At 41.1% G+C, this 11,946-nt stretch overlaps 1 protein-coding gene across 1 annotated transcript in view; it reads left to right on the top strand.

The window, feature by feature from the left end:
- The first annotated feature begins 2,128 nt into the window (after positions 1 to 2,128).
- rtn4r (reticulon 4 receptor) overlaps positions 2,129 to 11,946 on the top strand; it is a 44,587-nt gene continuing 34,769 nt past the window's right edge. The window contains exon 1 of the mRNA XM_034872317.1: positions 2,129 to 2,690. Within this exon, the coding sequence (XP_034728208.1) occupies positions 2,669 to 2,690 (22 nt within the window). The 5' untranslated portion in view covers positions 2,129 to 2,668. The remainder of the gene's footprint in view (positions 2,691 to 11,946) is intronic.

The raw sequence follows: 11,946 nt of genomic DNA, 5'->3' as shown, positions 1-11,946 counted from the left end.
GTTAACATTAACGTTACTTGGTCTTGTCTCAACTTTATTTTTTCCATATTTTTAACTTAAATGTCTCAAACCTCTCAGACGTAAGTGAGAGGACTTATGTTTGAATTCTCCCAGAATCACAAATGTAGCTCAGTGTAAAGTCTTTCAAGAAGACCTAACTTTTAATAAGTGCACTCCTAAATCAATTCAGCTGTTATCCTAATAAATATTCATTTTTGCTGTGTATAATTGTCACATATATGCAACTAGTCTCTCCTGATTTAAATATAGCTCAGCGTATAATCTTTCAGGAAGACCTAATTTAATCATTGCTCTCTTCCTAAATGGAATCAGTTGGTGGAGGTGTTCACCTTCCAGCTTAACCAATCAGAATCTTACAAAAATTGCACGGGCCAATCACAGAGTCACAACCCTGCTTTTAAAAATCAGTTTCTCCCTGTGCTATGCAGCTGTCGTTGCAGGCAACCCTCCACCTCCCCTTCCATCTCCAGTCATCTACTCCAGCTGACCGGTCCAGAGCCTCCTTTGGTCTGGTCTTCGGGCTCCTTCGACGCCACCGCCGGTGTCTAGATTCCATCTGGGGGTCTGATGGTTCTCTACCGCTACATAGATATACAAAATATTCGTATGGCGATGGAGTCTAATCGCCAAAGACTTTGTACATTTTATTGAGCTGTACAATAAACCTAATTTGCATATTTGCATACATGTCTCTCCTGATTGAATTGAACTCATATCTTGCTACTCAGTCAGAATCATTTTAACTTGGAGACCCAGTCTCTGTGACAATATTCATTTATGTGATGTTTTAGGCATTGAGGCAGAAATCCATTTAAAATGCTTAAAAAGTTAAATCAGTACTTCTACTTTTACCAGGGTATTTTAGCACAAGTATCTGTACTTCTACTTCAGTACGGGAAGTGAGTGCTTTTCCATCTCTGTTGCCAGCAGATGGAAATATTCCAGATTCCTTTTAGGGAACACAATAATAATACACAACATTGTCTCCACTGTGAATATAATAATTTATCTCTCTAGCAAACACAGCCAGGGAAGCATCTTACTTTTAAGTTAAGGCTTCGCTGTCTGTCCATGGACCTGTACATCTATTGTTCATGTTTTCCAGTAGGGGGCGTGTGACACCTAAAGATAATAGCACCGCTGCTGTGAATCTCATCCTGCTGTATTTCAGGAACCCAAACATCAAGCTGCAGACTAGAATAACGGTGAACTGGTCTTTGGTCCAATCAGGATGGTCAGAGTATGTCTCTGCGGCTCAATAGTCGAATTACTTTGTAAAAGCAACCATTTATAATACTTCGAAACGGAATGTAGCCTATAATGTGGGATTCTCTGCAACGACCCGCTATGCTTCCAGGCACTTTGACAGAAAATCCAAGGGAAAATGTTTTCCTCATGAGTTGAATATAATTATAACAATGATAATAATAATACTAATAATAGTAATAATAAAATCTTTTCTGAACAAATTAAAAAATATGAGTAAAAATATATACAATAGGGACAATTGAAGGGGGAAGAGGATTTCATTTCATTTCTGCCTGTCCGGTTAACCAAGCAGAACTGAAATCTTTGTTTTTTCCCCCTGCCGGTTTATGACAACTCCGCCTACGACATCACAGCAGGCAAATTGTCCAGTTCCCAGGAGGAAGCGCGGGTCCCACCAGCAGGCAGGCTCTTCGCCTGTCTTTTGGGTGTATTTTCGTATGCAAGTGCGTGCCTGGCCGTGTCCGATCCAAATAGATTCGCCTCACGTCACCTTACCCACCCACCACCGCCACCGTGCACATAAAACATTCATCAGAGCGCAGCCCTGCAAAAAATGACTGTCTGAATAAGTCATTAAGTCTCTGATTCACTTTGGGAAAAGTAATCAGTTATGCATAGCCTATGTGTTTTTTGTTTGTTCACATCTTAGCCTTAATGTAGGCAAAAAAAAAAGGTTAAAAAAAATACAAATGAAAATTCCTCTTTCAGATGTAAGAGATACATTTTTTGCAGCGTGATATATACCTATTAAACATTTATCTCTGAATTCTCTCTCTCTCCCCCTTACTCTCTCTTTCCGCCAAACGCACCTCGCTGCCCCGCCCTCCATCCACCTCCCTGTGGTGAATGCCACACTGACGCTCACCAGTGCGGCTCACATCCGTGCGCATCCACTACACTTTTCTCTATGTAGCCTACTTGGGAAATATACAACGGGGCAAGTGATAGGATTGGATATGTGCTGCGGTTTGAAAACATGGATCCAATACTGTTTTTTCTTCTGTGTCGTTCCTTTTCCACTTCTGCGTTAACACTTTGAGCTCTTCTCCGGAGCTGTTTCCGCGTCCTATATTTTGGGGAGGTGTCGGCTGGTGTGTCGAGTCTACTGATTCCAATTTTGGATGTTTATTGCGGACTAGTTTTGAATCCCTCGTCCAAATGACTGAGCTCGGGTGCAGTTGGAGATGTGGCTCCCCACTCGGGAAGACCGACGGCTAAAGTTTGAAGGGTGCAAGGGTGTCCGTTTCCCACCGTGCACTCGATTTGCAATTACCAATAAATTGCAATAAATAGCAGATATCCTGTCTGTCTCCGCACACGCTGGGATTCATTTGACCTGGATTTATACAGCTTCTGGATTTCCTCCTACATCTAAATCATGAAGAGCTTTATTATTGATGGTAAGTGAGCCTTAGACAATAGGAAATATTTGTAAAGTTTTAAATATAGCCGACAGGATTATCCTATTTGGTTTCTGCGCAATGATAAAATCCACATCGGCAGTGTACTGGTCTGTAGAGAACAGATCCAACCAAAGATAAATCTGATGTCCTAACTAGAGTTTCCTCTGCTGGCTCCTCCGGGGTTTGGTTGAACTGGTAGGTTTCCTGACCGATAATCTACGCAAAACATCTTTAATCTGCACAGTAACACACTATTTTCTTATTTTTTGGAGCGGATTAAAAAGCAGCGTCGATATCAGTTATGGATATTGCGGCTGTAAACGACCTTGACTCAGTGTCTGTTAATTGAGTCATAATTCAGAGCAGATTTGTGCATGTCTCTTTCTTTCTTTCTCTCTCTCTCTCTCTCTTTGTGTGAGTGCGTGTGTCAGTGCGCGAGCGAGCGCGCGTGAGAGAGTCAGAGGCCGTAAAATGTTTGTGGTGGTCAATATGCTTTGCATGATATCGCAACTTAACCCGGGCATCCGATCAGCCCGTTTGGACGTGATGGACTGATCTATTTATGAAGTCTGCAGATGGTCCGCATGGCGGCCCAATAATACCAATTTACTCTCCAGTTCCTTGGCTTATGAATGGTGTTTCTGAGGCATCGTCCCACTCAGAGTGCCGCCAAAAAGATAGGAAATTGAGCCTCACAGCTTTCACCCACTGGACGTGGGGGTGTTCTAATGAGGACAGAAATGCGTCTTCATTCCCGCCGGAAATGTCTAAGAATTCCATTTCTTGGCAGAAGCATGCTTTATTGTATGTGTGCGTGCACGCATGCGTGCGTAGGTGGAGGAAGGAGGGGCAGGTGGGATGATGCACCTGGCATGTCAGTGAATGTGTTCCTGCACGCCTGATTGCAGCCATGCAGTGTGTTGTGTAAACATGCTTAAAGTGCAGAGAGAATAAGACATGGCATGGTGCGTGATGTTTGATAAGCAGCAACAGGATAAGATAAGTGCATGTATCCAACATCCAATTTGTTCCATCAAGAGCTTGTGAAAGCTCCTCATCTCCACCCTGCCCCACCCCTGCACACACACACACACACACACACACACACACAGAGTGCTTATGCAACATGCTGTACACACTCCCTCTTTCTCACGTTGTTCATTACTTGGCTAAAACTGCAGGATTATGGAAAGGAAGCCACAGATTAGTGTGGGCCTACAGAGTAACTTTGCATTTCACAACTAGCAAAATCAAAGAGGCGCGTCTACTTGTGCATTCTCTTTGATATGTCACAGGGTGATGCAAATTCAAGTGCACACCACTTCATTGGCACAGAATGGCTCTAGGTCCCTCAGACCCTTCAGGCAGGTTTTCATCATCCAATTGCTGGTGTGATTTAGCACCAGGCTTCTGACACACACCTATGTCTGGTATATTTTTTTTCCCCCACTGCAATTATAATTGGTATCCATCTCTCAAGGCTTCTGATTTGGCTGAGAAAATACGGCCTGTCTTGTCTTGTGTTTAAAGTGTCAGAGTGAGGGGGGACTTTAATTTACACTCTTCTTCACCCAGTCAGCATATGATCAAATGACTCTGTGGGAAAGCTGATGCTCGGGGGTGCCATTGCTCCCTGTCTACTGCCAAGCAAAGCCAATAAAGCCCAAATGAATGGATAAAACCATTATAGTGGAACTGAAAGCTTTCTCTTCAGGAGTTTTAAACCACTACACACTGAGGGCATTTTTTTCAATTAGTTAACTTTTTTTATTGCTTTGGTGGTGCCTTGCCAAAAGCTCTGTCCTATTTTTAAAAAATAGGCCACAAGATGCCACATCTGTGGTGGCGAGATAATTGTTTAGAACGTATTAAGGCGTAAAGAAAAAAGATGGCTCGCAAAAAAAAAAAAAATGACAATGGCTGATTTGCATAGCAGCATTAGGTGGGATCAAACATCGCGCCGTAAACTGACAATGAGACACCATTGCATCTTCCGCATCCTGAAAGGGAATGTGAAATTGATCCATCTTTGTGTTTGTACGGGTGTGTGTATGAGCACAGAGGGAGGGCTTGGAGGGATAATGTGTGTGTAGGTGTAGCGTTCTATGAGAGTGTGGGGAGGTGTGACGGAGGGAGAGGAGAGAAAGAAAGACAACTAGAAAACAGGATGCATGTGAAATTGAGAAGTGTGAAGGTTGTGCGACTTATCATGTCTGCCACTTTCGGGCCACCATGTGTTTTCCAGTTAAATGTCTGTCATCAAGTCAATATGTCATCTACATCGAGGCTGTAGCACAGCGATAAAAAAGAATTAAAAGCTCTGCAGTTTTTGTTAACATTGACTCCATCAATGTGGAATGTGTTACTTTCCAAGTTTTTCTTTTTCTCTTAATTGGTCATGGTCAACAACAACACCAATAAAAGCACAACTCCTCTCTTGAGGCATTCAAGGAGAAATATTTTGAAGTTTTAATTCCCTATCGCACAAAATGACGATAATATATCTGTAGCTGGAACGGTTGTCCAATAGAACTGACTCATTGATTACGCTGCCATGTGCTGAGTTTTCTGGCTTTCATTATTAGCTTCTTTGGTCCCAGTCTCCCCGGTCTCATTTATTCACTTTTCTCTTTACTTTCAAGTATTTAACAATTGAGGACTGTGCTTTGAGCAAGACCTTTCAGCTGCGATGACTAATACGCCTCATTACCTGATCCAGGGACCAGCAGCTCCAAGAAAAGGAGATAAGTTTAGCCAATGTTGTTGCAATTCCTTCTGGTAACCAATAGAGGTCGATACATGTCACAGATTTGTTATTTTCCCTTTGGGATGAAGTTTTTGGGGCCAACAGGAGTCAACACAGCACTCATAATGAGTGTAACATGCGGTTTGGCTGCAACCTAAGACCAAATCACACTGAGGGGGATAAACAGAGGGTTTTGCTTGGTAATTTAGTTGTGCACTGCCACAAAACACATCAACATCATCTTCTTGGGGGCTTGTAGCCCAGAGGTAAAATAGATTCCCCATAACCACAAGGTTAGGAGATCAATCCCAGGTCATCTGACCACATGTTAAAGTGTCCCTGGGCAAGACATTGAACCTCAAGTTGCTCCCTGAATGCTGTATGTATAACTGTCCACTGCTCCTAATATTAAGGATGCGTTAAATATAGTAATAGCATTTCAGTACATTGCATTGTTGGATCATTTTGATCTTTTCTGGGTGGTGACTGGATCCTGGAGACATAAGTGGTAAATACAGAATGTGTTTAAGGGAACCAAACGCAGTCTAATGCAGACATCGTGCTTTTTTCCCCAATTGGTCTTTGTCTTATCTGCACTCACACTGCGTTGTTTTGTTCTATCAAATAGTCAAAACCATTCACATCCCAAGATTTACCTGTTCCCTCAGATTCCTAATTAAAGTTTCTTAGCACCTGGCAGTTCAATAATTGTTTGATAATGGTATGTACAATTTGTGTTAATCCCTCGAAATGTGTCTAAAATGTACTTCAGGTGATGCATTACATGATACAACATAACAACAACTGTTTTCATATTTCTTGTCAATTTCTCACTGTCTGAAGAATGAAGATGTCAATATAATGTGCTACACAGCCTTGGTGGTATGAATGCCTTAGTTACAGTGACAGAATGCTGCATGCTATCTGAGAGTGGATCTGCTATGTTCACTGCATCCTGATGAGCATACTCCTTCAGGGGCTTCTTTTAATTGGCCGCGCCTTTCAAGTAGCACTGCATTTGTTTATACAGTACACACGCACACGCACACACACACATATATTCCCACTGATACACACACATGCAGGCATGCTGGCCTCAGATATCCTTGGAACCATGCACTCCAGGTTATCCCAGCCTCCTAGTCCTTCATTGCTAATCAGCAAGACAGAGAAACTAAGTGGATAAACACGTAAAATTCTATTTATTTATACAGAAGAAGCTATGGGGCGAAACATATACAGAAAGCAGGAGAAATTGAATATGCTATTCCCCCAGATTAATCCTCTCTCTAGGTTATTATTCTACTATCAGAATTATGGAGGGACAATGAGCAGCTGCCACCACTCCTTAAACTCCTCTCCTAAAATTAAAATTAAAAAATAGCAATAACTGTTAGCTCTTGTGTTTAGCAGAGTGTGGGAGAAGAAGGAGGATGAGAAGAATTAGCGTTTAGCAATTGTATTGTGGTAAGGCGGGTAGAGTCTTTATGGGGGATTTATTTACAAAAATCCGCTCTGACAATGTATCATAATCCTTTAAAGGTGCCTATGCATGAGAGAGCAGATCAAACCCTCACATGTGCCTAAGCCCAACCCTTAAATAAAAAAACAAGCAGAACGTGCACAAAATATATAGTTGCATCAGAGCTGCATTCAAACCAGAGTTGTGATACATGCCGACTGGTTGAGCCAGCAAGCAACACAAAAAACAACAACCAGGGGAGCAAATGTGCTTGGTCCCTTTAACATGGCAAAAACAATATCTAGCTGTAACTTCTAGCATGCATAAACAGAGCTGGGTCATTTGTTGAACACGTTGCCCATCTCACTCCACTGCACAGTGTCATCTTTCAATCTGGGGTTTCGCAGTTGTTCTCTGTGTCCTTGGAACTAGCCCTTTCCACTTTTCTGTCTGTGTATCCAAGAAAGTCGCATGGTTGTTCTAATCCTATTGCGGATGTGAAAGTGTGCATTGAGCTGCCTGAACGTTGGGGACGCTGATTATACCACAATAGGGAGGCTGACTGATGGCCTAGTAAATTGTTAATTAGACAGAGCAGAAGCCGCTCTTAAATTAGACGCATGAATGGAGCTGTTGTCAGCCTTATAAAGCAACCTTGCTCCGCTCCTCTTCTTGCAGGTTTCAGTGCCACTCGCATAAATAAAGTGGTTGGTTGATCTAAGATGTGAGCACATCGTTAGCAGAAGGGTTAGCATAACTTATCAACAAACAGATAGATAGATAGACAGATACTGAATTATCACTGAAATATTAAAGAATTGTGATAACCTTTTCCAATTGTTGATATTTTTCATTTGGTTAGAATGGACGTTTTTAATTATCAATGCCGACTGAGAGTATAAAAAAGGGACTACTTAATATAAAATAGAGATAGTTAAACAACATAATGAATAGAGTATATCATCAGAATGTTATCAGAAACAGTGTCTCATGCTGTATTTGTCAGACCCAGACTAATAGATACATCATTTACAGATATAAGGCAAGATTGATATGTCTCAACTTTGGATATACAATATACCTTGTGTACATTACAAACATTCAATTCTCATAGATGTACAGCAGAGAGCTTGATGCGAAGAGGCAGGTCCATCAATACTCGGCTTCAGTAAGCATGGAGGACATTTTGATATAACTGGTCACATTTTGCTGACATACAATCTGGTCTAAAGTCTGCACTCAGTCAATATCGGGTGCTGCGCTTTTACAGCACAACAATTTTAGAAGGAGGATATCCTATGGAAGAACCACAAATCTTTTATGGATAGATAAATAGAGGATTCTCTGGTATTTTTAGCCATGGTGATCTTATTAGCATTAGTGATGGGAAATGGACTTCTTACCAATCCTTGTGATCATCCTTGGTGGGTCTGCCTGTTCAGCAACTCAACAGATGGGAGTTGGTGTTTTGATGTTACTTTGCTCTCTGAATCTCTGGCACCAGGTTGTTGAGGTGCTTAGGCCAACGGGGGTCACCTTTCTCTACTGTATACATTTTTTAATCCTTTTCTTTTGTGTTATTCATCTTTATTCCAGACAAAGTTTAAAAAAAAACCTTTAGAAGGACTCTGTGACAAATAGCTGCATAAATCTTTTTATGCAAAGGCAACTGTATGCTGAATTTACAGACTGCATATCTTAGCAAGCTTTCAAAGTGTATTTCTACAGCGTTGGGAGAAAAAAAACATCTTGAGGCCACGGAGCCCACTTAATGATAGAGAGGGAAGCTTTCTCAGACAAACAGGCTAGACAAACCATCAATTAATAAGCAATACAATGCTGAATTTGACATGCCTTTCCAAAACTAGGTCCCATATTTGGCCTTTTTTAATCACTTTTTTTTCTATATTTATTAGAACAACAGATAAAAGAGTCTCCATCATAACGTATTGTGCCCATTATCACATCCTACAATATTTCATCAAGAGACTTTAATTGTCTGGGCTACAGTACCTGTCTTTGTCAGTCTTGTTTCAAGATAGTGATGCTCATTTGTAGAATTTTCTTTCTAAAATTTCTTATCATCTGAAGGCAGGTAGACCCAGCGGCAGCGGGGCTTCCGTTTGGCTAAATTCCAGCTGCAACAACTGCTAACTAAATGTTTGTCTCTGGAGCTTCCCCCTCTGTCCTCCCAGTGAGGTAGTCTCTTATAGCGGAGCGGAATGGAATGAGGCAGAGGGCTCTAGCCAGTTAATTCTTGTTTCATTTGTGGTCTGATAAACAGTTAAATCATCAAATTCAGTGTCCCATATCACGTTATAACTGACCATGGTCTGCGCTAACCACTGTGATAAACACACAGCGTTTTCTGTGGCTACTTCACAATTAAAGTGTTTAGCTAGTTGAACATCTTCAATGTGAAGCTGCATAAGGTTGTTGCATTTGCATGAGCTGTAACTTACAGCTCTGACATTATGTAAAGAAAGTGAACAGTAAACAGTGAGGCGGTTATCAATGAGATGAAATAGTGCACGAAGCCATGCATGAATCATTTCCAAGGATTCAAATCCCTCGTAGGCAAGAGGGAATCACATCCCAGGCGGGTTTCGTCACTACTAATAAAATACTATGTAGAGAGATAATACTGAATGTAATTTGGAACAAATGAATTTTTTTTATTTTAGTTTGTTTGGGAATATAATTTAAGTCAAAATGACTCGTTAAGATGTGTGCCTTTCAAAAACTCAGTGACAGATTGAAACAGTTGCATTGCAATGCATTCACAACAGTAATGTGCCCCTGTGAGCTTGGTAGGTAGTTCACAGCTGAAATATTTATGGAAAGCCCTTCAAAGGAAATAGGTCGTCACTCTTCTGGCTCAGAGGAAATTGATCTTTTATAGATGCGAAGACTCATTCTGTCGTAGTTGCTAAAGATATATAATAGATACCTGTTCTGTTGGCTTTACAAATTTAAGGTGGCACAATTAACTTTGTTTCATACAAATAAATGCATGACTTCAACAGCAGGTGGGAGTAAAAGGATTTGTCGAGCGGGAAATGCATAATCTGGCAGCAGCTGCAGGAATAGAGTCTTTCCAAACATACAAGTATAAAAGTGGAATCAATGAAGATTCCCACCCGTCTGCTACAAAAGGAGTGCCCTGTAACCTTTTCTTTGAACGAACACTATTGTTTATCTGGATGTAATTGGACAGTGCTGACCTCGCAAAGCAAAATGCAGTATGAAGGGAAGGTACCTCCCTCCAAGCTAAAATGTAACATCTGTGTTCAGGGATGTTCATTTGAATCAGGTTTTGCTCTCAGTCATCTCAGGGGCCCAAAGTAGGTCATTCCTATTAGAATGTAAATCTGACGGGTGTGCTTCATCGTTACATTCTTTTGGTCCCAGTGGATTGTGTCAATTTTTTTGCAATCTTTCCTTCACTCTACCTTTCGCTTACTCCCTTCTAGTCCTTCTTCCGTCTCTAATGCTACTACTGTCCCACCCACATACACACTGTCGCTCATCTTTCTGTGTTCACTCTCAGGTGTAAATGCTGATTATCTTGTGTAGATAACAGGCCACGGCAAATTAAATGTGACCACAGCTAGCCTGCCAGGACGTCCATTATAATGATATCTGTAATCTGTTGGCCTCAGGGGAAGCAGTGGGGAGGGGTGGGAAGATAGAGGGATGATGAGGGGGGGGGATTCAGTATGTAGCTGGTAGCTGGCCGGGGATAGCAAACATGGATTTTCTTCCACTGATGAGGTTTGTGTGGACTAAAGGACCATATGGCCATACGTTTAAGTCCCATGAATCAGAGCACCATCAACAGCTGAAATATCCAAAGCTGAGGTCATGAACCATTGTATACAGTATGTTGTGTTAGTGGAATACCCCGCCTTTTTTTTTCTTCTTCCACTACTTTAACTTAACTTTATTGCTAAGTGTTCCTTGGTGTTGTGTTAATGCACCATAAATGTTGTTTTGACATATGTATCCTTGCATTTTCCCTTGTAAAGTATTAGTTTTACTAGTGTAAGATAATATATTTCTGTTCAGCCATATGGTAGCCATTAGAGATCATGACAAATACCCGTTTTTTGTCTTTATTCAAACAAGTGCCGCTGTTAGAATCTGTCAGTTGCAAAATGTAGCGAATTTCTCCAAGAAAATTCTACACTGGGTGTCAGTATACTATAGAGGTTTTTGTTCTCCGTCATGTTATCAGTCAGTGTTTAGATCCAGTACATCATTTTGACACAACCTTTAACACTTTACAGAAGGTGGGAGACCTGTGTAAAAAAAAAAAATAAATCCCAATGGAACCCCTTTGACATTTGGGATCGGAGAGCAACAAAGAAAGGATTGATCTGATGAGTGAATAGATTGTTCTGGGGATATGTTGCTGTCATCATGCTTGGCTCGGTTTCCAAAACCTCTAATCAGAAATTGTGCTTGTTTTCATATGCTTGCCCATGTTCCCAGCAAAGCCTATCATCACAGCAATTTTTCCAGTGAGGGGAATGAGCAATGCCAACTTTCTCTCTCTCTCTGAGCTGTAAACAAATTATGCTGAGGAGTCTTTATGATGTCTGTGTGAGAAACAAAATAATCTGAGACCAATGCTGACGGTCCCGCTGTGCCTTGTTGGGTCCTCAGACAGCAAACACTTATGGGTGTGAAACGGTGCCATCACTGGAAGGAATAGCTGGCTGTTACCGCAGTGCCTTCCAGATGTACATATGGTGTATCTGTGATGTTGATTTTTTTTTGTGTGTCTTCCCTGGCAGTATTTACCTGTTTTGCATCTCTCATAAAAAACACAGACCCCGCTCCACTTGTTTGGATAATGGATTTTGATAGATCCAGTTTTTTTTCTGTTAGTATAAATCAAAGCTGGAAATTTCCACGTGGAACTTTCAAGAAGTAATTGATGAAGATGCAACTGCCATATGCACCTTTAAACGTAATATAATTCAAATTGATCCCATTTAGTCAGAGAAGGTTAATTTCACTGACATGATTTTATAATTAGT

The sequence above is a fragment of the Etheostoma cragini genome, chromosome 5 (genome assembly GCF_013103735.1).
Source record: "Etheostoma cragini isolate CJK2018 chromosome 5, CSU_Ecrag_1.0, whole genome shotgun sequence".
NCBI classification, from domain to species: domain Eukaryota; kingdom Metazoa; phylum Chordata; class Actinopteri; order Perciformes; family Percidae; genus Etheostoma; species Etheostoma cragini.
The sequence above is the reverse complement of the archived record's forward strand: the minus strand, read 5'-3'. Positions and strand labels throughout refer to the sequence as shown.